General features: G+C 46.9%; 1 protein-coding gene and 1 pseudogene across 2 annotated transcripts in view; one reads left to right on the top strand and one right to left on the bottom strand.

Annotated features, from left to right (window-relative positions):
- Positions 1 to 1,853: 1,853 nt before the first annotated feature.
- HAUS5 (HAUS augmin like complex subunit 5) lies at positions 1,854 to 12,189 on the bottom strand. Its single transcript, XM_043892557.1, has 19 exons — positions 12,034 to 12,189; positions 11,200 to 11,262; positions 11,076 to 11,108; positions 10,917 to 10,941; positions 10,325 to 10,430; positions 10,086 to 10,245; positions 8,905 to 8,974; positions 8,728 to 8,810; positions 8,181 to 8,238; positions 7,902 to 8,026; positions 7,653 to 7,716; positions 7,415 to 7,545; positions 7,029 to 7,191; positions 6,729 to 6,809; positions 6,483 to 6,628; positions 6,187 to 6,298; positions 5,977 to 6,109; positions 3,840 to 3,972; positions 1,854 to 3,674 (listed from the first exon to the last, which is right to left on the bottom strand). The coding sequence occupies exons 1-19, from the start codon at positions 12,129 to 12,131 to the stop codon at positions 3,557 to 3,559; spliced, it is 1,902 nt and encodes a 633-aa protein (XP_043748492.1). The 5' UTR covers positions 12,132 to 12,189; the 3' UTR covers positions 1,854 to 3,556.
- Positions 12,187 to 27,292, top strand: part of LOC122688028 — a 73,404-nt pseudogene continuing 58,298 nt past the window's right edge. Inside the window, exons 1-2 of the transcript XR_006339307.1 lie at positions 12,187 to 12,327; positions 12,572 to 12,705. The product of XR_006339307.1 is annotated as a hypoxanthine-guanine phosphoribosyltransferase-like (transcript). The remainder of the gene's footprint in view (positions 12,328 to 12,571; positions 12,706 to 27,292) is intronic.

Below are 27,292 nucleotides of genomic sequence, written 5' to 3'. Positions count from 1 at the left end.
GTCCTGGTTGTGAGCATGATGTGGATCTTGGAAAATGGGGAATCAATGGTCTGTTTTGAAATTTCACTTGGGAAATTATTGTTGAAAGATAATGGCAGGCAGCCAGGGCAGCCACAGCCAGTATGTGTGACCTTTGTAAACCACCGCCTCAAGAATCCACAAAAAGTTGCATGGACTGTAGTGCAAACTACTGCAATGAATGCTTCAAAATTTATCACCCTTCTGGGTACTGTAAAAGCACAGTGTGAGTATGTGGGCCTAACTACAAATTGTAGATTCAAGGTAAGTGAAGTTTCTATTAAGATAGAGTATTGAACTTAATGGGCTTGCCTGATGGCTCGGAGGTAAAGAATCCACCTGCAATGCAGGAGACTTAGGTTCATCCCTGGGTCTGGAAGATCTAGGGAATGAAACGGCAACCCACTGGAGTATTCTCGCCTGGGAAATCCCATGAACAAGAGGAGCCTGGTGGGCTACAGTCCATGGGGTCGCAAAGAGTTGGACATGACTTAGTGACTAAGCATCAACAACCTCTTCATTTTGACTTCTGAGTCCCTCGACTCAATCCCAGTAGTTTTAGAGTACTTCCTTGCTGCTGGCACAAAATGCTTCATACTCATTTTGCACATTTCTTGCCCCAGACTAGAATCAGTTATTTCTCCAAGGATCCTTGGTTCCTTTGAGTCAGAAGTGGTATTTAGAGACCACAACCTAGGCATGAGCATTACTGGGTGGTTGTATGTAGAGTTTTTCTGTGGACTTAGCTAGGGAACTATATATATATATTTTTTTTTGTTTGTTTTTTTGTTTGTTTGTTTAATAAAGAGGAAAACCCATGAATTCATTCTGGTATTTCCAATTCAAATGAAAGATCACAGGGTATTACTTCTTATATTTGTATTTCTTTTCACTTGCATTAGAAACTTGGTCCCCAGTAATGTTAGCATAGATACTTATATGCTTTAGTCTAATATATATAATTTCAAAATATATGATGTTGGGTCTCAAAATTTTAAACTTTTATCAAAATAAAAAAAATCAGTATTATGAACAATAAGACTACTTGAAAGTAAGTTGGAGACATCATCCTTAATACTTCGTACACATTCTCTCACCTAAGCACAATACCATTATCACAAAGAAATGTAATAAAGATACATTTTCCAATATACCAATTTTCCATTTCTCATATGAAAATTTCCCCTACTGATTTAAAAGTGTACTTTCAAACCCAAACACAAAAATCACAACAGCCTGTGATTCAATCAATATCTTGCATTACATTTGGCTGTCATGTCTCCTTTAATCCAAAACAGTCCCCTCTGTACCCCTCCTGACTTTCTGAAGATGTGATCTAGTAGTTTTGTACAAAGTCCCACAACTTATGTTTTACCCAGTACGTCTCTGGGATAGATTTCTATAGGTAGCATTGTTTTGGCAAAGAGTATGTCCTCATATAGTTTTGCTGGAGATTATCTCACAGGTGTTTCATATGGCACACCCACTGATACATCAGAATGCTGTTTCCTTCTGCCTTGTCGACAGAGGGAGCTGCCAAAATCACCGGTTTCCTTTCCCCTGTCTGATAGGTGGGAAATGTACCAAAGTGGGGTTTTCATTAGCTTTTCTCTTATTGAGTTTGAGCATATTTTCTAAGAACTATCCATTCATATATTTTGTCCCTTTTTCTATGGACTTGGAATTTTTCTTTTCCATTTTGACACTACACACACATACACACACACATCCTTTTATAGTATAAACTGCAAACATTTTCCCCTAATTAGTCATTTCTTGTTAACTTGGCCTTTTTTATTTATTTATTTATTTATTTTTTTAACTTGGCCTTTTTAAAATCATGTAAAAATTTGTTTTCTGTTTTTGTCAGTATTATTTTCCCTTATTGCATATGGATTTCAAATCATATTGAAGAAAGTTTGTCTAGCTTCTAGTTTACAGAAGAATTAGCTTTCATGGAGGTCACATTTTGTTTGAGGAGGACAATAAAAGATAAACTAAAATTGTATACGTTAGAAGCTATGTTACAGAAAAAAATTAAGCAAGGACAGGGTAAGGATCACCTTGTTCAGTAGGGAGGTGACTGGGAAGTGAGACGAACAGAAGACAAAGGAGGGGGAACACTAAAGTGGGAAAGCAAATGTGTGAAGACTGAGAAAGAGCAGCTAGGGACAGGAGGGGCATTGGGAGTGAGGGTGCTCTGGAGGTCAAGAGAGGAGCTATGGGAAGGGAGGTGGAAAGTCAGGTTTAAAATCTCAAAGACGTCAAATATCCCTAATTGGTAGACTAACCGCAACCCCAGTAAAACTCCCATCTATGTATTTCTTCTGGAACCAGCCAAATTTGGTGTAAAGTTAATTTCATTTAAAAGAAAAAGACAGCAAGTAGAGACAGGGAAACACTGACAAGTAAGAGCAAGATGGCAACCAGTCATTGCAGCTAAGACATATTACATAGCCTCTAAAATTAAAACACCGGGGATGGCACTCAAGAGTCAGACAGATGGTCTTGGATACAGCCAGATATAACCAATACAACCCAGATACAACCCAATTAGCGTTGGAAATTTAGTGTATGAAAAATATCTAAGTCTACTTTATAAAGTTTAGGTGGGTAAAATTTTACTTTACAAATTGAAGATAGTTCACAGTGAAATACACAGACCTAAGGAGTATAGCCAGACTAGTTCTGACAAATCCATCACCACCTTCAACACACAATATATTTTTAACTCTAGAAAGTTTGTCTCCTCCTTGCCACCCAACCCTCCCTTAGAGGTGACCACTGCTCTGAATGAGAATTTTAGTAAGTGCTTAAAATAAGACAGAATGGAATCCATTTGGATCAATTCCAAATGGCTCAAAGATTTAAATGTAAAAAAAAAAAACAACAAAAAAAAACTGTATAGAAACTCAAAGACAACCCCATCTCTCAAACCTTCCCTTCTTCCAACAGCGACACTCCTCCTCGGCCCTCACACCAACACCTGTGAACTAGGGCCTCTGCACTCACTGCAGTCTCCCCTCTGCAGGCCCTCCCCACATCCCTGGGTGCTTCCTTCCCACTGAGTGTCACCTTGCTGTTAGCCCTCTATGTAACACTGCACCTCTGCAATCGCTTTTTCTCATAGCGGTTCTTCCATGTACTAGATATTTTGCTTACTTATTTGTCAGTGGTCTGTTCTCCTGTCCTAGAACGACAACTCCCTGAAGGCTGGGACTTCTGTCCATTTTTTTCAGTCCTGGATTCTCAGTGTTTATAGCAGGCACTTGATTACTTCTTACTGAGGGTAAAAGTGATGAGGAGAGTTTCAGCTAGGGTGGGGCCCATAGTATCGTGTTCATCTTGGCTTTAGTGCAATGACAGGACGGGGCAAGGCAACTGAGAGAACCAAGAACAGCTGGGGATGTGGGCGGCAGGCGTGGTAGAGACCATGGGCTGATGTGTCCAGGCAGTGCTTTTTTCCAGAGGTCTTAAGGGAAGTGATGTGTTGGGATGAACAAGTGCGAAGCTCTTGACTTCTTTTTGAGCTACTTCGTCATCTGCACAACTGCCGCAGGGCACCTTGGGCCTGGACCCAGCGCAGCCGCCACTGGGCCAGCGACAGGCCTTGGCAGAGCTCCCTGGAGAGGGCGGCTTGTCCTGGCTGCTCCCACCTGGAGAAGGGGATGGGGTTAAAGGGGAAGGTCTAGGACCTCCAGACCTTCACTAGCCAACCCTCAACACCATGGTCTGCTTGTCATCAGCCCCCCACCGCCTCCCCCGGCCTAAGTTCTGCCCGTTGCTCCCAGTTCAGCCCCCACCTCATGTCCCCCTCTCACCAGTCTCCCACAACTCCCTGGAGCTCGGGGACGCGCTTCAGCGCTTGTTTCAGCAGGTTCTCCAGCCGCTTCAGAGCCTGCCCCAGGCTCTCCTTCTGCTCCTTTTCCTGGGATTCCTGGATCTGCAGCAGCTCTGTAGGTTAGAAACCCAGGGTGCAGCACTGAATCCTCAGGCTCCCGGGTGCCTCGCAGCTAATGAGTCACCAAGTCTCCAATCATCTAGTCTTCCCCTCAGCATCTCTCCTAAACCTCTCTCCTCCCAGGTCCTCTTACCAGGTGCAAGCCCACCATGCCCCAGGTATGCTTCTGAATACCTTCCTCCCTCCCCCTCAGTCTCCATGGTCCCTCCCTCAGCGTCCCACCTGCTTCCCTGCTTGTCCCCCAGCCTCCCTCTTAGGCTCCAAGCCTCGGCCTCCTACTGGTCCATCCTTCACGTGGCAGCCAGAGTGACCTCACGGCCTAAATCTGATCCTTTTCCTCTCCTGCTTAGAGCCCTCCAAGGCTCCTCAGGGCCCCAAGACTGAGCCCAAGCTCTCAGCCTAGTACTTGAGGAATGCATCACGTGGCCTCTGCTCACTACTCTGGAGCAAAAGCCTCACCTGTCCCCCAGGCCCACTGGAGACACCATCCTTCCTCCTGGCAGCCCTTCCCAGCATTCCTCAACCCAGCTGCTTCCTCAGACTGCTGCAGTCCTTCACTCCATGGGTGTCTTCCCTGGGGACTGTGACTCATCTAGTCTCTCTCCACAGACTCAGAATAAGCCCAGATCAGAGTAAGTGCAGATCAGCAGTGTGGTCAGACCCTTCAGGCCTGAACCCTTTCCTGGCCTTGTAACCTCAGGCATGACACTTGCCCTTTCTTTGGGCACTCTTAGGGACAGATGGAATTATCTGAGCCACAGGCTGGTGAAACAGGGGGCAGATGGGGGCACTCTGGAGAGGGGACCCACAGGGCTTACTGACAGGTTGAAGGTAGGGGTTCAGAGGACTAGGAAAAATTACGGATGACTCCTGGGCTTCTGGCTTTAGCACCTGCATGAGGGCAGGGGGGTCATTTATTGAGGGAAGGAAACCAGGAGGGAAGAAAACAGAACTGCTTTCTGGACTAAATGGAGCTGAGTTCCAGTTATAGACGTGTTAAGCCCCTGATGCCCACGCGGTAAGACAACGCTGTGCCACATCTCGTGCTCTTTCTGCTGGTCCTCCACACTGCTCCTCACCCAGTGAACAGTGGGGGTGGTAAGGAGCTCAAAACTCAAAGGCCTGAAGATGGTCTCTTCCTGCTTTGCTGATAGTACACTGGTTCACTTCTCTTCAAGCCATCTCTTCCATCTATTTCTCTCTTGAATTTTTCGCTTCTACAATTGGGACACCCTGGGGGCTGGATAGCTCTCGCCTCTCTCCCTGTTGAATTCTCGGGGGCTAGCACAAGGCATATAAGCAGTGAGTACTTGCTTAGTGAATCCAGGAATAAAGGACGTCTGAGTTTTAGCTTCCTTTCTGTAAATTGTAGTCTTACACTCCCTTCCCTCATGGTAAGGACTAGAAGAGACTGTGCATGTGCAGATAGCAGAGACTGGAATCACACAAGGGACACAGAATGCTTAATTGCAGCCAGCCAAAGCTCAATACCCTGTTCAGGTCACCTGACTGAGTCTTCCCAGCCATTCTGTAAGGTATTATTAATACGATTATGCCTAGTCCACTTCAGGGGAAACTGAGGCAGAGGAAGACCATGCAGCAAGAAGAGGGATTGCTGAGAAAAGAATCCAGTAGTTTAACTATACAGCCTGGTTTGTAACTACTCAAGTATACTGCTGTTTGATGATGGATGAATATTTGGCAGTTTGGTGAGCAGTGTCACCCAGTGGTTAGGAGCACAGACCCATGTTAGACGGCCTGGGTTCAAATCTAGCTTGGCTGCCTGGGCAGCTTGCAAGCCCTCTGCTTCTCAGTTCCCTCCTCTGTAATATGGAGAGAACCCCCGGGGATGCTGTGCAGATGACACTAGTGAGCATGCTCAAAGACCTCAATGCACAGTGCGCACTGTGTAAGCAGTGGGTATTTGTGATTTCTTCTGGAGGCTAAAGGTGCTGGGAAGGGGCAGGGATGCTGGATAAGGCAGTGGGGCAGCCTACCTTGGGTGGATGGTCCTGGCGGCAGGCTGGTCTTCATGTGGAGCAGATACCAGCGTCGGAGACTTTGTTGGTCCTGGAGGAACAGAAGGTCCTGCCGAAGAGAGGCAGCCTTCGGGAGGAGCAGCTCCGGAGCCTGGAGGGAGGAGGAAGGATAATCACTTGGGGTGGAGGTTGGGGTTGGAAGACAGGTCCGAGGCGACAGGCACTCACCTTCCCTACAGGCAGCCCCAGCGTGTGGCTCAGCGCGATGAGGCTGGGGCCCCTTGGGGATGCAGGATGCAGCTGGTGGATGGATGGCAGGACCGTAGGGAGGGGCTGCAATCTGCGGAGTGAAGTCCAGGTGGGGAGGGGCACTGAGAGGGAGGCCAGGTTCCAGAGGCCCAGGAACTTGGAGGTGGGGCTGAGGGTGAGGTCTGGCAGCCTGGGAACCCTAGGATTGTGTTTTAGGAGTGGGCCCAGGGAGTAGCAGTCATCCACGACAGGGTATGTGGCAACCCCTATCTCACCCTCCGGGGCCGTGCTGCAGCAAGGGGCCCAGAGGAAGATGGGGCAGGTGCTGGGCTTCCTGCTCCAGACACCGCACCAGCTCCTGGCTCTCTGGAGCCACCGCCTCAGACATGGGGACCACTTTTCGCTGAACCAAAGCTAGCACCTGTGGGGAAGGAAAGGGATGGGAAGGACAGCGTGAGGCTGTGTAGTCCCCTCCCGAGGAGGCCCAGCCCTCCCAGAACTGGCCCCGGCTTCCATCTCACCTCCCCGGGGCTCCGGCACAGGCGTGTCTTGATGGCTGAGTTGCCCTTGATGAGCAGGCGGATCTGCTCCTGTGTCTCCTCCTAGGCAACCAAGACGCCATGGAGATGGGCTGATTTTCTGTTTTACCTCCCAGCCTCTGCCCCTGCTCACCCCTTTTGCACAGGCCCTGACTCCTCTTGGGAGTCTCACTGAGGCCCCCTCCCCTCACCAGGAGGCCCAGTTCTGGCTCTTTAGGGCTCCCAGTCTGACTCAGGCCCTCCATCAGGCCCTGCCACTTCTCCTGCAGTCCCACTTCTCACCACTAGCTGGCGCCAGCGCAGGATCCGTTGCTGTTTGGCCTGTAGCTCCTGGAGCAGAATCTGCCGACGCCCAGTGGCCTCCTCCAGCTCCTGGCTCAGGGCATGCAGGGCCTTGAGTTCGGCCCAGAGGGCACAGACCCGGAGCCCCAACACCAAAGTCTGCCTGCGGCCCAAGTAGAAAAGAGCAAAGGAGAAGGAAAGTGACTAAGACTCTCAGCAGAGGAGCGAGATCAGACGCGCAAGGATGCACAAAGAGCCGTAAGCATAGGGAGACGACCCAGCAGAGCAAGCAGGGAGGCTGAAACAGGAGCCAGGGTGCAGAAGTCCATATTCTGAGACCCCTTGGAGAGACATGGCCGAGGCCATGGCCCTTGGAGACTCCTCACCTCTCGCTGGATCCCAGGATACATCTATCCGCCTTCTCCATCAGGCCCTGGAGGCGCAGGGTCAGGACTTGATGCTCCTTCAGGAGGGGGTCCCGCTGGGTGACCAGCTCACCCACAGACCGCCAGCCCTCCTGGAGTAAGCAGAAAGTCAGGGTGACATGGTCCCTGGCAGGGAGGGCATCGAGATGTTTTGGCTTGGGAAGGGGATGGAGTCCTGGGAAGGGTACTGGGGGGTCACCTGGATGAGATGCACCATGGATGGCAGGGTCTGGCTGGAGCTTGACTGGTCTGGTGCCTGGGACCTGAGAATAAGAGCTGAGCTGTAGTGGGAGGAGCCCTGTCCCCTTGTAGGTAACCAGTGTCAGCCTACCTGCCAGACTAGTTACTGGGCCTCAGTTCCCATTGGCAGGTCACCCTGCCTGGTCCTGACCTGTCCCAGATCACCCAGCCACCTGCCCTGCGCTGACTGGGAGCACCAACACCCCACCTGGTTCTCTCCGTATCCTGGAGCCCATCCGCACTGCACAGGGACTGGATCTCTGCCTCCCGTTCTGCAGCCAGATGCTGCAAGGCAGCCAGGACGTGGCCTGGTGGGTGGTTTGTCAGTAGGCTCTGGTGGGGAGAGGAGTGAAGTCAGGGCAGGATGGTGGCAGGGCTGTGAGCTGGGACTCCATGGAGAAAGGGTAGGGATGATGAGTGAGGTCCCAGCACCCTGAGGTTTAATCATGGGGCAGGGGGTGTAGCCTTTCTTGAGAGTGCCCCTCACCTCCACTGAGCTAAGCCACTGCTGGTAGGAAGTTCCAAAGTGGTCATCTTGCAGGGTTCTGTGGAGTTGGGGAAGAGGACAGAGAATGATACAAGAACCATTAATTCACCCTTTAATGATCACTGCCACTCTGTAAGGTAGGGGCTGTCACTGTCCCCATGTTAAAGATTGGAAACCAGGTTCCTCTATACCAGCTAGACTTGAGCGTCCCACTTAACAGCATATCAATGCCTTGGCCTTGGACCCATTCGTATGTGCAGTTTACCTGGAACACCCTCTCAACCTTTTATCCCTCCTCACCAAAGCACCCATCCTCTCTGCCTCCTTAGCTGGGTAAAGTGTCTCCTTTGGGAACCCAGAGCCTCCCAGGCTTGCCCACCCTCTGAGAGCCCTAACTACCTGGGTCGTCACTATCTCTAAATGTCTGCTTCCTCTCTACCCAGCCTGGGAGCCCTGTCAGGACAGGGCCTGAGGCTGACAGAGCCCAGAGGTACAGTGTCTATAACAAGGTTCTTTACAGGGTCTCTGGTGGCTGAGGGCTACTCACGGAACGCCGCCTCCCTGGGCCTGAGGACTCAGGAGGCTCTGCAGGAACTGGGTCCGGAGGCTGCAGGCTGTTCGGACATCGTGCTGTGAAGAAGAGAGTGTAGTATGAGGGGGGGGCCCAGAGGTCCATCTAACCCTGGACACCCCGCCATTCTGCCCCCTGGCCCAGGACTCTTACCAGGACCGCAGGCTCCAGGCCCAGGGCTGCTGATACCAAGGGTCCAAAGTTTATATCCACTTTGGCCTTCCTGGAAGGAGGAGTGAAGTTGGGGCTGGGGTTCCTGGGAGGAGGTGGCTGGCAGCACAGAGGTTGGTGTTCCCTCCTGCTGCCAGCAAAGCCAGTCACAGGGATCACTGAGCCTGGATCTCAGAGGCCAACCCCCAAATGAGATCACGGTCATCTCCTGGCTGGATGACTGCATTAATCTCCTCATCCATCTCCCTGCTCTTACCCTCTGCAGTCTCTTCTCCACCCCGCAGTAGCCAACCATCCTGTTAAAACCTCAGACAGATCACATCCCTGTTTTACTCAAAACCTTCGAAAACGTGATAGGTTTCCATCACACACAGAATAACAATTAAAACGCTTCTAAACACTCTGCGTGATTTAACTCAATTATCATACCTACCCTTTAGAGTAGATAATATTATCCCCTTCTACAGAACTTAGAAAACTGAGGCACAAAGCAGTTAGACTATGCCCAAAGTTACACAGCTCTAAGTGGTTGAGCCAGGGCATGAACCCAGCCTCCGAATAAAACTCCAATGCCTCCACAGCACTCTGTCCACCTCTCCAACCTACCCCCTTACTACTCTGCCTCTTGCCTTCAAAATTTAAGCTGAACTGGGCTGTTTTTCCCACAAGTCAGGTTCAGGGGGCTCTGCTCTTGCCGTTCCTCTCCATGGAAACTCCTCCCCTAACTCAAATGTTAACATCCTCAGAGAGGTTTTCTCTGACCATTGTACCTAGAATAGCATCTCCCTCTCCCTTTCTATATCCCCTTTTCTTCATAGCGCTCATCTCCACCTATGATTATAGGGTTTGTCTGTGTCCTAGTTTACCACTTGTCTCCTCTGCATCAGAGTGTGAGCTCCATGAGGGCAGGACTGTCCTGTTTACTGTTTTTTTTTTTTTCCTCCCCCCAGCACTGGCGTTCTACATACAGCTGGCACCATTCTAGGCACTGGAACAACAGGTGGCTGAGATGGCAAAACTTCCTGGCTCCATGGACATTAAATCCTAAGGAGTGGAGCTCAGAATTCTAGTACCCAGAAGGGGTCCGGGCAAAGCACTGGGTCTCTAAGGATGTCTGTATGCCCAGCCTGGTGAGGGATGCTCCCTGGATACCTGAGGCCCACCTTTCTATGTCCTGCAAGCGCTTGAGCTGATTCTGCAGTCGCTGCATGGGATCCTGGAGCCCACGCTGCTGTCTTCGCATGGCCCCAGCTTGAGCCCGGAGGAGGAGAGCACGGCGCTGGGTGTCTTGCACACTCTGTAGGTTCTGCTCCATGGCTATATCTGTGAGAGGAACAGGGGTGGCCATCAGCACTTTCCCTCACCCCATTCTGCTGCCCATCTCTCCAGCCCCATGGGTCACCCTGAGCCTCAGTCTCTTGCTCCATCAGCTCCAGGCTCTGGTCTAACTCCAGGAACTCTGCCCGCAGGCGGGCAACAGCGGCTTCCAACTCCAGCTTCCGGCGGGCCTGGTGGAATCAGGTACAGGGTCAGATGCATGGCCTGACTGCTCTCTGTGGGGCAGTGGTCTCTTTCCTGCCCAGTTAATGTGGCACAGGGTTTTCCCTAGGGAGTTTCAGTGCCTGAAGAAGAGCACCAGGGTACTATCCTGTTCCCCTCCTTCCTTCTGGGACTGCCTGGAGCCCCACACCTGGAGTCCTGAGGTCTCCAGGAAGCCTCCTCTGAGATGTCATGCTGGGTCCCGTACTGGCCTCAGCATTTCTCCTAAGCCCGTCTCTTCTCCCATCAACCTCACCAGCTTTGATGCTTCATATCCCTGTCCCCCCACTCACAGCTCACGCCTCCTGCCCCCAGACTGCAAGTGAGTGCAGGGATCGGGCCGTCTTGTGACACAGTGACCCTTGGCATCACCCAGCGCAAGGCTGGGCCCAGAGCAGAAGATCTGTAAGTCCTTTTTTTGGATGAAATAAAACCTTGCAGCACATGCTTCTCACCTCTGGACTGTCCTGGTGGCCATACCTGAGGAAATGAGACCAGAGTGAGAGGATGATGGGGACTTTCAGGGGAGAGATGGGAGGTGTGAGGCTGGGAGCAGGGATGTGGCTGGATGGGGCTAGGGAAGACAGGAAGGGACAGCTTTGAGGACCAGTTACCAGAGCAGGTTTCCCCGGATCTTCCTGACGTTCCTGAATGGAGACGTAGGAGGAAGGGGAGTTACAGGGGGGCTCTCCTGGGTCCCCTCCTCTGCCACAGCTTCCCTTCTGTGGCCAGGCTCACCTCTGGCTGTGCACGTGCCGCAAGACGTAGGCCCAGATGTCGGCCCCCTGGCCCAGACACAGCCTGTGGGAACAGCATGTAAAGGTATGCCTGGGACACAGGATGGAGGATCCTCACTAGCACAGTGGTGAGGAGGTAAGATCTTTACTAGGGAATTCTCATCTGTACGGGGGGTAGGGTCCATACTTTTGGGGGTAAGGTATTCCCTCCTGGGGAGTTCTCAGCCACTGAGAGGGTAGGTGTCTCACTGGGGGTAGGGGTATTCTCATTCCTTGGTGGAGTGCTCCCTTTCTCCTGGCAAAGGATTATCTTGTTACTTCCAGAGGTGGGGTGAGGGCTACACTGCCAGAAACGGCCCTCTCATGATCAGTTGTGGGTCATCACTCCTATACATTCAATCTTGAATGGGGCGGTTTTTGCTGACTTGAGTGTCCTCACTAGCTGGGGTGGGTGGTGATGTACTGAGGGACAGCCTTACCCTGGAGATCCAATTTTCACACTGATAAAAGAGAGCTTTATTACTAACTCATGGAGGATCCCCACTAGTGCAAGGGACCCCACTTAGGGTGGCCTCAGAGGATGGTGGTGGGAGTGTCGGAGTCACCACCAGGACGCCCTCACTCAATATAGGATTCTCTGTCTGGATTTACTACCTGCAGGGCAGGAGCGCCCTCAAGGGTTAACTGCACTGCGGCAGGAGAGCCCTCAAAGGTTATTTTCACTGGGGCAGAGGGGGAAGGGGAGGATGGCGCGTTTTGGATGAAGATGTGGGTCTCATTCCCGGGAGATTCCATCTCCAGGGTGGTAAGTCCTAACTCCCAGAGCGGCTCTCACCTGCGCAGCGTCGACTCCGGGACCCGGGCCGCCACGGGCACCTCCATCTCTTCCGCCTCCCAGCAACCCAGTTCCCGCGCTTGCTGCGCTAACTCCATGACAGTGACCAGGCCGCTGCCTCCCGCCCCTTCTTCAAGTGTGGCGTCCTTCTCTGACGTCACGCACGCGCCGGAAGTAACGCCACGGTCTCCAGGAAGATGGGGGATTTCCTGCTCTGCGGGGTCTCAGAGCCGACCCACAGCTCTCTTACCTCAGGTTTCCTGTGAGCGAAGATGAAAGGAACTTGAAGAAACGGTGGGATCCGCTTGCCTTCTGCGTCTTCCTTCCTACTACCAGCTGTTCCCTAAGAAGCTAAAGGTCCCTAATGCCTCCCTTCATTTTCTTGGCAAAATGGGACTTTCATCCTAGGAGGATGACAATCAGGCGAGGGGATGCCAAAATTACTGCCCTTTGGTTTCAGAAACAGGGTGTCAGGTCTGAGTGAGGGACGGGGGCAGTTGGCATGAGCCTAATATTTCCCTGGCATGCTTTCTTCTAGGTATTCGTTCGTCCTAACCAATCCGTAACATTCGTGAGCTGACCTTGTGCTGGGGACACCCTGGTGGCTGAGACAGCCCCAGTCTCCTTGCCACGGAGCTTACAGTTCAGTGAGGGACGTAGACGCATCACGAGGTAGGAATGGATAGGACATAAGTAGCAGGGGTGGGTCACTTTGGGGTCAAGGAACTTGAGAGGTCTGTGGAGTGCCTCCAGAAAGCGCTAAATACTAGGGCTGGAGTCCTGGAGAGCCCACTCAGCCTCAGACATGGTCCTGAGAAATGGTACCATTCAGGGACCTCTCATGCAATATGATTGTGTCATTAATCACTGTCTTCAGTGTCCAATACAGAGCCTGAATCTCTAAATAGTTGTTGAATAAACAAATGGGAGAGAAAGATGGCGGGGTGAGACTAAAAGCTGGGAACTCAGGGTAGAGGATGGAGCAGGATGAGGGAGAGGTGGGTGTTGAGGACAGTGCTGGACAACTGTAGGGATGTTGAGTAGAGAGGTACCTGAGTGGGTCTCATGTGAAGTTGACTGGCTGTAGAAGGGTGAAATACAGCACTCTAGGCTGGGGATTAGGTGGAACAGACCTTGATATGGGAAGATAAGAGAAGGGACAGCTTTGGAGGAGATGCTGACAACAATGTTATCAACAGACTCCATGCGTGTGAGGAGTCAAGGAGATGTCCAAGGGTCAGCCGAGTCTGCTCCAGGAACAAGGGGACTACAAGGTCTCCATTGACATAGCAGATTTCAGGGAGAAGCTGAATTGAGCTTCAAATGCTTCTTATGGGCCGAGATGCAGAAGAGGGTGCCTGGGGCTGATGTAAAATCCAGATGGGCTTCCTGGAGGAAAGATTAGCAGCTTCTACTTCACCATTTTGATTTCTCAACAGTTTTGATTTCTCTCAAACATCTCCACCCTTCCAACTTTTGTGGGTTGTTTTGCTGTTTAAAAAAGCAATTAGACAGCACGTTTGCCATGGATCTCTGAGCCTTTCAAGGGGTGTTAGAAAGTATTAACTGTTAAGGGAATAAACAGACAAATCACAGATTGGGAGAAAATATTTGCAAAACACATATCTGATTATTGACTTGTACCCAAAATATACAAAGAACTCTTAAAACTCAACCATGAGAAAATAATCCAGTTTAAAAATGGACAAAAATTATGAACAGATGTCTCACCAAGGGAAATATACAGATAAATGCAAGTAAGCATATGAGAACTTGTTCAACACGATGTCATCAGGGAGTTGCAAATTGAAACAATAATGGAATACTTCTACATATCTATTAGAATGTCTAAAATCCAGAAATGAGGCAGCTTACATCTTGCCAGCCATGCAGGTTGTCCCTGGCTGGCTGCTGGCACACCATGTTTGCATAGGGTAGCAGCCAGGTCAGCAACTGTTTCACCTCCTGGCTCTTCCTTCAACTTCTGCAACTCCTGGGCCATGTGTGTGTTTACCTTCAGCTTCTCCTGTGGGCATTCATACCAATAAGGTCAGAGGCAAGTTTGTTCCAGCTTGTGCTAGCTTTCCCCCATTTACATCTGTCTTCCCTTCCTAACAACTGCCTGCCATCTGCACTTTGAGTGGCAGCATCAGACACTAAGACAATAATATTAGGGACTGCTTAATGTCTCCACCAGTTGCATAAGGTCAAATCCCTGTCTGTCTGTTTGACTGTCTGTCTATCTACCTATCTATCCCCCGCTATTGGTTCAGTCTCTCTAATTGAACCCTGATACCAGGAGGAGACTGAGGCCAGGGCAGGGACCTAGGGCAGGGGATGATAGAACTGAAGCATCGCGAGGGACTGGTGAGACTGATGATAGGACTAACTGGAGGGAACTGATTCTAAGATTAAGACCTTCCCAGAGAGGAAAGCACTGTTGTCTTTGGGATAGTACCTGTCGAGACTCCCTCCCTCTCACATCTGAGCTTTTATTCCTGCTCTGCCCCCTAACTCAATTACCCTTCTTTGTTATCTTCAAAGGCTACCACCTCCTCATTCTTTAATTAATTAATTGTTTTTAATATTTTGGCTGTGCTGGGTCTTTGTTGCTTTGTTCAGGCTTTCTCTCAGAGAAGGCAATGGCACTCCCAATGAAGGGAGAAGGCAAAGCCCACTCCAGTACTCTTGCCTGGAAAGTCCCATTGATGGAGGAGCCTGGTGGGCTGCAGTCCATGGGGTTGCTAAGAGTCAGACACGACTGAGTGACTTCACTTTCACTTTTCACTTTCATGCATTGGAGAAGGAAATGGCAACCCACTCCAGTGTTCTTGCCTGGAGAATCCCAGGGACAGGGGAGCCTGGTGGGCTGCCGTCTGTGGGGTCACACAGAGTTGGACATGACTGAAGCAACTTAGCAGCAGCAACAGCAGCAGGCTTTCTCTAGTTGTGGTGAGCAGGGGCTACTCTTCATTGTAGTGCACAGACTCTAGAGCTAGTGGGCTCAGCAGTTGAGGTGTGTGGGCTCTAGAGCACTCGGGCTTCAATAGTTGTGATGCATAGGCTTAGTCACTCTGCAACTTGTGAAATCTTCCCAGACCAGGGATCAAACCTGTGTCTCTTGCATTGGCAGGCAGACTAGGTGGGCTTTTTAAGAAACTTAGGTATTTTAAAGCACTGAAGAATTGAACTGTTGAACTTTTGAACTGTGTTCACCACTTTTGAACTGTGGTGTTGAAGAAGACTCTTGAGAGTCCTTTGGACAGCAAGGAGATCCAACCAGTCCATCTGAAAGGAAATCAGTCCTGAATATTCATTGGAAGGACTGATCCTGAAGCTGATACTCCAATACTTTGGCCACCTGATACGAAGAACTGACTCATTGGAAAAGATCCTGATGCTGGGAAAGATTGAAGGTGGGAGGAGAAGGGGATGACAGAGGATGAGATGGTTGGATGGCATCACTGACTCAATGGACGTGAGTTTGAGTAAACTCTGAGAGTTGGTGATGGACAGGGAGGCCTGGAGTTCTGCAAGCCATGGGTTCGCCAAGAGTTGGACACGACTGAGTGACTGAACTGAACTAGGTATTTTATGAAATTCCTAACAAATAGAATGACATGGATTTAACAAAAATAGAGTAACATTAAGCATGAAATGAGGTTTTGCTTTCAGTTAGTACAATAGCAAAATTTTAAGATTAGTAATAGTATCCAATTAGGTAAAACCACCTGTCACAATAAATCAAACAATAAACTTATTCTCACCAAAAAGAAAGAAAGCTGTCAGTTTTATTCTTTTGCATGTGTGTGTGCTAAGTCTTTTCAGTCGTGTCTGGTCTGACTCTTTATGACCCTATGGACTGTATCCCTAGGCTCCTCTGCCCATGGGATTCTCCAGGCAAGAATACTGGAGTGAGTTGCCATGCCCTCCTCTAGGGAATCTTCCTGACCCAGGGATTGAACCTGGGTCTTCTGCAGCCCCAGTATTGCAGGAGGATTCTTTACCAGTAGCGCCACCAGGGAAGCCCATATTTTGCATGTAGCTGTCCCATTTTCCCATCATCATTATTGAAGAGACTGTCTTTCCCCCATTTTATATTCTTGCCTACTTTGTTTTAGATTAATTGACCATATGAGAGTGGGTTTATTTCTGGACTCTCTATTTTGTTCCTATGATAAGTGTCTATTTTTCTACCAGTAACATACTGTTTTGATTACTATTGCTTTGTAGTAGTATAGTTTCAAGTCCAGGAGCATGATATCTCCAGCTTTATTCTTCTTTCTCAAGATATCTTTGGCTATTTGAGGTCTTTGGTGGTTTTATAAAAATTTTAGGATTATTTCTTTTAGTTCTGTGAAAACTGCCATTGGCATTTGAGCATTTGACAGGGATTGCATTGAATCTGTAGATTGCTTTTGATGGTAAGGACATTTTAAAGATGTTGATTCTTCTGATCCATGAGCATGGTGTGCTTTTCTTTTGTCATCTTCAATTTCTTTCCTTGGTATCTTGTAGTTTTCAGAGTACATGTTTTTTCACCTCCTTGGTTAAATTTATTCCTAGGTATTTTATACTTTTTGAGGCCTTTGTAAATAGGATTTTTCCCTTAATTTCTCTGATAGTTCATTATTAGTGTATAGAAATGCAACAGATTTCTGAATCGTAGTTCTATTTTTAGTTTTTAAAAGAAACTTCAGACTGTTTTCCATAAAGGCTGCAGTAATTTACATTCCCACCAACAATGTATGAAAGTTCCCTTTTCTCAATATTCTTGCCAACATTTGTTATTTATAGACGTTCTGATGATAGCCCTTCATACAGATGTGGAGTGATACCTCACTGTGGTTGTGATTTGCATTGCTTTAGTAATTAGTGACATTGAGTCTCTTCACATTCTTGTTAGCCACCTTTTGTCTTCTTTGGAAAAATGTTTATTTAGGTCTTCTGCCCACTTTTTGATTCCATTTGGGATTTTTTTTTTTTGATATTGAGTTCTATGAGATGTTTGTATATTTTGGTTATTATGTACTTATGATGAAGTGTTAGTTCCTCATTTGCAAACATTTTCTCCCATTGGGTAGGTTGTCTTGTTTTGTTGATGGCTTCTTTTGCTGTGCAAAGCTTTTAAGTTAAATTAGGTCCATTATTTTACTTTTGCTTTTATTTCTTTTACCTTAGGAGACTGATCCAATAAAATATTGTTATGCTTTATGTCAAAGACTTTTCCACCTATGTTCTCTTCTAGGAGTTTTATGGTTTCACATCTTCCATTTAGGTCTTTAAACCATTTTGAGTTTTTGTATATGTTGTGAGAGAATGCTCTAATCTTATTGTTTTACATGTAGTTGTCCAGCTTTCCCAGCACAACTTGTTGAAGAGACTGTCTTTTTTCCATTGCATATTCTATTAATTGACCATAGGTATATGAGTTGGGCTGGAAGAAGCACAAGCTGGAATTAAGATTGCTGGGAGAAATACCAATAACCTCAGATATGCAGATGGCACCACCCTTATGGCAGAAAGTGAAGAGGAACTAAAAAGCCTCTTGATGAAAGTGAAAGAGGAGAGTGAAAAAGTTGGCTTAAAGCTCAACATTCAGAAAACTAAGTTCATGGCATCTGGTCCTATCACCTCATGGGAAATAGATGGGGAGACAGTGGAAATAGTGTCAGACTTTATTTTTGGGGGGCTCCAAAATCACTGCAGATGGTGACTGCAGCCATGAAATTAAAAGACGCTTACTCCTTGGAAGGAAAGTTACGACCAACCTAGATAGCATATTAAAAAGCAGAGACTTTACTTTGCCAACAAAGGTCTGTCTGGTCAAGGGTATGGTTTTTCCAGTGGTCATGTAAGGATGTGAGAGTTGGACTGTGAAGAAAGCTGAGCACCGAAAAATTGATGCTTTGGAACTGTGGTGTTGGAGAAGACTCTTGAGAGTCCCTTGGACTGCAAGGAGATCCAACTAGTCCATCCTAGAGGAGATTAGTCCTGGGTGTTCATTGGAGGTACTGATGCTGAAGCTGAAACTCCAATACTTTGGCCACCTCATGTGAAGAGTTGACTCATTGGAAAAGACCCTGATGCTGGGAGGGATTGGGGGGCAGGAGGAGAAGGGGACGACAGAGGATGAGATGGTTGGATGGCGTCACCGACTCGATGGGCATGAGTTTGAGTAAACTCCAGGAGTTTGTGATAGACAGGGAGGCCTGGCGTGCTGCGATTCACGGGGTCGCAAAGATTCAGACACGACTGAGCAACTGAACTGAACTGAACTGATAGGAGTTTATTTCTGGGCTCTCTATTCTGTTCCATTGATCTATTTTTTGTGACAACATACTGTTTTGATTACTGTAGCTTTGTAATATAGTTTGAAGTCTGGGAGGGTTATACCATCAACTTTCCCCCCTCCCCTTGGGATCATTTTAGCATTTGGGGTCTTTTGTGCTTACATATAAAGTTTATTTATTCTAGTTCTGTAAAAACTATCGTAGATATTTTGATAGGGATTGTATTAAATTTGTAGATTTCTTTGTGTAATATGACTATTTTAGTATTAATTCTTCCAATCCAAGAGCATGGGATACCCTACTATTTCTTTGAATAATCTTCAGTTTCTTTCATCAGTATATTATAGTTTTCAGAGTATAGGTTTTTCATCTCCTTGGTTAAGTATATTCCTAGGTATTTTACTTTATTTTTTGATGTGATTTTGAATGGAATTTCTTTTTTTTTTTTTTTTTTTTTTGCCTTGAGTCTCTAACTGTTGCCATTTTAATTGTGTCTTGGTGCAGATCTCTTTAAGCTCATCTTGTTTGGGACTCTCTATGGTTCCCAGACCTGGATGTTTCCTTCCTCAGGCAAAGGTAGTTTTTGGCTCTTATTTCTTCAAATAAGTTTTTTTTTTTTTTGTCCCTTTCTCTCTCTCTGTTATCCTTCTGAAGTGATGTGAAGTGAAAGTTGCTCAGTCATGTCTGACTCTTTGTGAACTCATCGACTGTAGCCTGCCAGGCTCCTCTGTCCGTGGAGTTCTCCAGGCAATGAATACTAGAGTGGGTAGTCATTCCCTTCTCCAGGGGATCTTCCCAGCCCAGGGATCAAACCCAGGTCTCCCACATTGCAGGCAGATTCTTTATCATCTGAGCCACCAGGGAATGTTAATATGCTTGATATTGTCCCAGAGGTCCCTTAAAAATATCCTCATTAAATTTTTTTCCTTTTGCTGTTCTGATTGGGTGATTTCCATTATTATATTTTCCATATCACTTACCTGTTCTGTATCATCTGGTCTGATGTTGATTCCCTCTGTTGTATTTCTTATTTCAGTTATTGTATCTTTCAAGTCTGTTTGGTTCTTTCTTATATTTTCTAACTCTTTGTTGAAGTTCTTGCTGAGTTCATCCATTCTTCTCCTGAGTTCAGTGAGCATCTTTATGATCATTGCTTTTAACTCTTTATTGGATAAATTGTGCTTAGTTGCTCAGTTGTGTCCAACTCTTTGTGACCCATGGACTGTATCCCACCAGGCTCCTCTGTCCATGGGGATTCTTCAGGCAAGAATACTGGAGTGGGTTTCCATACCCTCCTCCAGGGGATCTTCCCAACCCAGGCCTTGAATCCAGGTCTCCCACATTGCAGACAGATTCTTTACCGTCTGAGCCACCAGGGAAGCCCATTGGATAAATTACTTATTTCCATTTCATTAGGGATTTTTTCCCCTAGGGTTTTATCTTGTTCTTTTTTTGTGTGTCTTTTCATTTTGTTTGACTTTCTGTGTTTGTTTCTGTTAATTAGATGAACCAGAACCTCTTTCAGTCTGGAAAAAGCAGCCTTGTATAGGAGCATCCTTGGTGTAGACTGCCTGTACCGGTGGCTTTGGCAGGCCTACTGGAGGAGAACTGGGCAAGGGCTGGGGTTAGTCCCAGGGCACTGTGCTGGTGTCCTTGATAGATACCTGGAAGCTATTTTGGGGCCAGAGGAAACCCTGGAGCATGTTGTGCCAAGGCCTCCTTGGGGGACAGCTGGCGCTGGAGCACACGTGGACTGGGCAGTCTAGGGATGTGTCATGCTGTAGGAGCCTTGGCAGGCAGCTGGAGCTGGAGCAGGCATAAGCTGTGGGGAGTCCTGGGGGATCAGACAGTGCCGCTTGCTGGAACCTTCAGTCCTGGAGAGAGTTCCAGTAGGTCCCTAACCATTTGGCAGGTACTCTAAGGTTAGTGAGTGGGATTTAAATGCAGTAATATGCATAAATTCCTTGAATTGTGATTGACACAGTTGACTGCTAGGTAGCTACAATGTTGATGATAGTGATGGTGATGGTCCTGATGAGCAAGACCCACTTCCCTGCTTCTCCACTTCTTAGTACTTGCTTTTTCCTCGGCCCCTCCTTCATCCTGAAAGCCCCAGGCTTTTTCATGTGGTTGTAGAATGACTGTCCCTGCTCCTGCGAGGTAAGAGAGAAAGATGTGGTTAGAGGCTAATTTGGAAGAGGTGCTCTGCTTCCTTCCGTAAGCTCTGTGTGCGTGCTAAGTCGCTTCAGTCATGTCCAACTCTTTGCAACCCTGTGGACTGTAGCCCACCAGACTCTTCTGTCTGTGGGATTCTCCAGGCAAGAGCACTGGGAGTGGGTTGCCACGCCCTCCTCCAGGGGATCTTCCCTGACCCAGGGATCGAACTCGAGTTTCCTGTGCCTCCTGCATTGCAGACTGATTCTTTACCACTGAGCCACTGGGGAAGCCCTCCATCAGCCCTAGAAGCCATTTATTTAAGTTTCATTGACTCAAGCAGGGTCACATGCCCACTGCTGAAGCAATCTCTGAGCCAGACTATGACTCCCCACACTCATAATGATCACTACACCATACATCCCAGAGGTGCTTCTCACCTCCTTCTCCAGCTCAGATGAGGGCAGCTCTCTCCTTCAAGCTTCTGAGGCCCCAGATCCCTCTTTTTCTCTTATACTCATGCATCAGTAATCCTATTTACCTTACCTTTAAAATTCATCAAGGCTTTTCCTTTTCCACTTCCCTTACACTGACCTGATATTCCATCACATCCCATCTAGACTTTCACAGAAGTCTGCTGCTGTTACATTTCCCCCACAGTCAGCTCCATTCCAAAGTCATGGAGAGCCTGTTAACACCTGAGTCAGCTCTTGTCACTCATCTGTTCAAAGGCTGTTCATGTTACTCAGAGTGAAGTAAGCTCACTTCCATCTTACTTCCTGTTTCCTCCCTGATTTCTCCTTTAACCATTCCCTGTCTTGCCTCTGCCCTTCAGCTACACCTGGCCTCCTTAATATATCTCAGAAATATCAGACATACTTCTCCCTCCAGACCTTTGAACTAGCATTCCATCTCCCTGGGATAAGCTTCATTTAGATATTTGCCTAGTTTCCTCACTTAAGTCCTACAGGACTTAGATCAAAAGTCAGATCTGGGGCTTCCCTGGTGGTCCAGGGGATAAGAATCCTCCTGCTAATGCAGGGGACACAGGTTTGATCCGTGATCTGAGAAGATTCCACATGCCTCGGATCAACTAAGCCCATGTGCCACAACTACTGAGCCCATGCTCTAGAGCCTGTGCTCCACAACAAGAGAAACCACCACAGTGAGAAGCCTGAGCACCGCAACTAAAGAGCAGTCCTTGCTCACTGCAACTAGAGGAAGCCCATGTGCAGCAATGAAGAGCCAGCACAGTCAAAATAAATAAAAGTCAGATCTTCATTGGAGCATTACCTGCTTCCCTATTTAGAATGACAGCCCCTCACTGTCATTTTGGTTGTTGTTTTGGTGATTGGTTACTTCCAATCACCCTTAATCTGCTTTATTTCTCCCCACAGTTCTCTTAATATTTCACTATTTACTATATTTGTTACCTTTCACACCCCACAAGAACATGTGATCCATGAGGTAGGAGTTTTTTTGTTTGTTCTGTTGTGCCCTGTGCCTGGCACAACAATAGATGCACAATAAAAATTTGCTGAATGAAAGAAGAAATGAAAGAACAACTCACAGCCACGTGTAGGGGTGAGTCTGCCTTGCCCACTGGGCTGTGGGTTTCCTGAAAGCAGGGATGGGGTATGTCTTGGTCACAGCTGTGTTTCTAGCATCACCCAGCACAGAGCCAGGCATGGAGGGGATTTGGGAGGTCCTATAGGAGGGTGACTGTATGTGCAAAATATTCCTGTGAGCAGATCTGTGAGAACCAGTGCTGGGTTTCCTCTTCAGGAAAGGTGGAAATGGGGGATATCTTTGGGACTTTCATAAGCACTTACAAGGATTCTTACCAGGAGGAGGAGAGAGCCCCACCTATTTTGGAGAGTGGGAGATGTGTGACATTACTTACTGCCACATTGGCCTCCTTTATGTTCCTTGAATTGCCAAGCTCATTCCAGCTTATGGACCTTTCCACTTGCTATTCCCACTCTGTGGGAACTCTGTTCTCACAGTTCTTGGAACAGCTGTCACACTTTGACTTCTGTATCTCAGCTCAAGGAACATCTTAGAAAGGTGTGCATTGGGTGTCCAGTCTGGGACGACATTTCCCAGAGGCCCTGTGTCCAGTTGAGGTCATGAAATTAGTTCTGTTGAATGGACTGAGAGCAAATGTGATAGTTGGTACTTTAGGGCCAAAGTTTTACTAAAAAATTTATACTGCTTTATTGGGTATAAATGACAAAAATTGTAATGTGGTTTAAAATGTACAACATGGTAATTTGATATATGTATCATTGTGAAGTTTTTACCACAACCAAGTTAAATAGCATCACCTCACAGAGTTACCTTTGTTTTTGTCTGTTTTTGGTGAGAGTGCTTAAGAGCTACTCTCTTAGCAAATTTTAAGTATACAATACAGTATTGTTAATCACAGTCACCTTGTTATATGCTAAAATTTCAGACCTTATTCATCTTCTATCCGAAGGTCTTTACCCTTTTACCAGCCTGTCGTCATATCCCCCACTCCCAGTCCCTGGCAACCACCATTCTACTTTCTGTTCTTACGAGTTTGAAAAAAAATCTATAAAAGATTCTACATATAAGTGATATCATATAGTATTTGTTTTTCTCCACCTATTTCAGTTAGCAAAATGCCATCAAGTTTCATTCATATTGTTGCAAATGGCAGGATTTTGTATTTCTCATGGCTTAATAATATTCCTTTGAATACAGATATCAAATCCTCTTTATCCCTTAATCTGTTCATGGACACTTAAGTTGTTTCCATATCTTGGCTGTTATGAATATGCTGCACTGAATGTGGGAGTCCAGATATCTCTTTTAGATAGTAATTTTATTTCCTTTGGATATACCCTCAAAAGTGAGATTGCTGATTCATATGATAGTTCTATTTTTAAATTTTTGTGAAGCCTCCATCCTGATTTTCATAGTGGCTCTACAAACTTACTTTCCACCAACAGTGCACAAGTGTTCACTTTCAAGTGAAGGCTTTAAAGAAACATGTGGCAGTTTTCCATTCTTATCTTCTGCCTGGACTCAAAGGATTCTGAGTCCTTAGGGGATGGTGGAATCACCACATGGAAGGATCCTGGGTCCCTTGCCCCCCTTGGCAGGTTCTGTGAGTGAGAAATAAATTCCTATTTTGTGAACTACTAAATGGTGGGGTTTATTTGTTATAGCCGCTAGCATGACCCTAGACAATATACCGTCTAGACTTTTGCTGTTTATCCCAGTGTGTCTCAGACTATTTGTAATTGTAGAATAGGACCTGTTTTTTTTTTGTTTTTTTTTTTAATATCTCCCAATCTGTCATGGACTGGTCCTATGCCCTACACAATGAGACAAGTCTGTTTCAAATACTTGGATGTCATAACAGGTCAAATTGCTGTAAGTCTGAAAGCACCTACTGGCAATTTCCGCACTTACCTTATTGAAAACTGTTAATAGTGGTAGACCAGTGTTATCACTGCCATAGCTTGTTACCCTGTTTTATTTTTCTCTGTGACATTCACCATTCCCTGTAATTATTTATTTCTATTTGTTTGTGGTTTTCTTCCCACTAGAATGTGGGGAAAACTTCCCAGATGTAAGCTCTGCATTGTGATTCTAGTACCTAGTACAGTGCTTGCTACATCATAAGTGCTCAGAATATTCAACCTACTCAACAGAATAAGTACTTGTTGAATGATGAATAAGCCTCATACTTGGTGGTTAGAGGGGAGAGGAGGTAATCTACCTATTACAGAAGCTCTACAATCAAAATTCCAAATTCCAACGAGTTCACTGACAGTTGCTGACTCCTGAGTGCTCTGGTGAACCACAGCACCCAACATGACCTCTTACAACCCACTTCCCTAGGTTTCCCCCAGTAGAGACTGGACCCTCTATTCTGTTATTGTCTGATGATATAACTGTCTTTCAGCCTGGTTTATAAGTTCACAGGAGGTACCAGTGGTACTTAAGTGGTGACTGCTCTGTCCCCAGAGTGTGGCAACACATTCAAAGCCCTTGGTCAACATAAATAGATTTATGACTTGAATACATGAATATGGGCAGAGGAGAACAGTATTCTACCCTGTCTCCCATGGTCTACATCTTGGCGGGGTCCCAGAATTGGCCTTGAGCTCTGGTTCAGTGGCCTTCCTCCCCCATCAACTACCTCAAGGTGCTGTCTCAGGTTGGCAATACTTGACCCACCAGACACTGAGGGGCAGGTGTCTCATTTGGCCCAAATGGATACTTAGAACCAAAGTAAGGAACAGTTTTGGATATATTTGGTGCTCTTTTTTTCTCATGAGCTGGAGAGGAGGTTACCGAGAAAATAAGTCCGTCATGGAGAAAATCAAGATGATGAGTATGATGACGCTTCCCATAACAATCCCCAGGACTGCAATGTAGAAGGTTTGGTGGGAGGTCTCGGCTGCCATGGCTCGATTATTCCATCTGTTGCAGTGCCTTGTCTGATTGGAGGTAATAAGTAGAACAGGAATAGATGGGCATAAAAAGGTTCTTGTATGGGAGAGGGGTGAGTCATGGGACTATAGGAACATAGGGTGGGGACCTAAACCCAGAGGCAGGAAACAAGGAAGAATTTTAGTCAGCATTAGAGCCAGGATGGAGAGTGTGAGGGAAGGCAAGGATTGGCATGGTTCAGATTCCCACCTGGATGGAGAAGATCACTGCCACAATTCCTATGGGAAAACACAGGAAGAGGGCCAAAATGGACAGGCACATATAGTCTTTGGGGGGCTCATCACGCAAAATCTCAAACGTCTGGGAGTAGGAAGTGAATTATGGCTCAGTATGGCTCCTGGGTTCTAACATCCCCTCTGACCTGCTCCCTTTGACCTTCCTCGGTTCCTGTAAAGTCTTCACTGACACCCTTTAAAACTCTCATTGACTCCATTTGCTTCCTACTGCATTCTCTCTAACCTCTCCCTATTCCCTTTAATACCTTCTCTGTCCTCTAGAACTGTAAGCCCCTCCCTCCACCCCCATTCCCCCTACCCTATAATCCCACTCAGTTCTCTGTCTTTCTTCATCTCCTGTAAACTCCTCACCATATTCTATAACTGCCTTTCAGATCCCTAAGCACGTCTCACTTGGTCCTTCCATTGTCCCCACAAAATCATTTACTGACTCCGAGGACTCTCATTTGGCCTCCCTGAAAATTCAGTTGACCCCCTAAGAGCATTTTGTTCCTATAAAACAAACCCTCATCATTCCCCAAGCAACCTTTTCTTTGTCCCTATTCACCACCCTATTAAGAAGACCCTCATTTGACACTTTAACACTCTTGACTTTTCATGTGTAAAACCTTCATTAGGCTCCTGCAAAATTCTCAACTTATAAAAACTTCTAATGACCTTAGTGGCTCTCTTCTTGCTCCACTTATAATATTCCTCACTTTGTCCCTATGAATCTGTCATGATCCTGTTACAACCCTTATTGTTCACCTATTAAATCCTCCCCACCCCACCCCCTGCCCCGCCTGCACCAATAACCTCTGACTTGGCTCCTCTAAGACCTTTGAGCAACTATAAACTCTAAGTCCTCTCCTTGTCTATACATAGCCTCTTCTCTGTCCCCATGTAAAGACCTGCCATGTCGTCCTCTAATGCCCTCTCGCTACGTCTGAAACCAGCTTCAAGACCCTGTGAACTTCCTGTATTCCTGTACACTTATGAGAGCAGCTTTCCTGTTCTCCTAGACCCGTGCCTCCCTCTAAATACTTAATACCCTCCCTTCCCCTTATGAAACACTTTGTCCCCTCATTCCCCTCAACCCATGCTGGCTTTCTTCCTCCCACCCTGTCCTCCCATAAATTCCCGCCCTGCCCCCTCAAACACCCCCATTAGGGCATCTGGATCTGGCTACATGGAGCCTCTCCCTGACTCCACATTGCCATGGAGACCACGCAGGCTCCGCCTCTTACCCTGTACCTTCTCCTATTGGCTGATTGGAAGTTGCGTGTTGGGGTGGGGAAACCAATGCTGATTGGTCTCATGGAGTGCGGGTCTCTCCTAATCTCTCCCGTGATTGATCAATTCTAGGAGTTATTTTTACTGCAATTTAGGGTTTTGTTTTTTTTTAATGTTCTTTTTATTTTGTTTAGAGTTATTTATCTGTATCGGATACAAGCCCTTAGTCAGATATGTGATTTGCAATTATTATGCTTGGGTCTTTATCTTTTTATTTTTTGTCATTTGCAGAGCAAAAGTTTTTAATATTGATAGTGTATATATACATATTTTTCTTTTAGGAACGTGCTTTGGTATCATGTTTAAGAACTCTTTGTCTAACCCAGTGTCAGAAATATTTTCTCCTATATTTTCTTCCAAATGTTTGATAGATTTACATTATATATTTGATTGTTAATTTGAGACATGTTATTTTCTAATATAATAAGCATCTGAGTATAATATGTTTACTTCTAAGCACTGCTTTAGCTGCATCCACATATTTTGATAAGGTCTATCCTTTTTTTTTTTGGCTGTTCTTGGTCTTCACGCGTGGGCTTTTCTCTAGTTGCAGGGAGTCGGTGCTATACTCTAGTTGTGACAAGCAGGCTGCTCATTGCAATGGCTTCTCTTATTGCGGAGCACTGGCTCTAGGGCGCATGGGCTCAGTAGTTGCGACTTTCAGGCTTAGTTGCTCCTCACCCTGTGGGATCTTCCAGGATCAGGGATGGAACCCATGTCACCTGCATTAGTGTGGGGATTCTTTACCGCTGAGCCACCAGGGAAGCCCTATCCTTTCTTTCTGATGTGTTAAATACATTTTCTAATTTCCCTTGA

The sequence above is a fragment of the Cervus elaphus genome, chromosome 4 (genome assembly GCF_910594005.1).
Source record: "Cervus elaphus chromosome 4, mCerEla1.1, whole genome shotgun sequence".
Lineage (NCBI taxonomy): Eukaryota > Metazoa > Chordata > Mammalia > Artiodactyla > Cervidae > Cervus > Cervus elaphus.
This window is presented reverse-complemented; position numbering and strand designations above follow the sequence as displayed.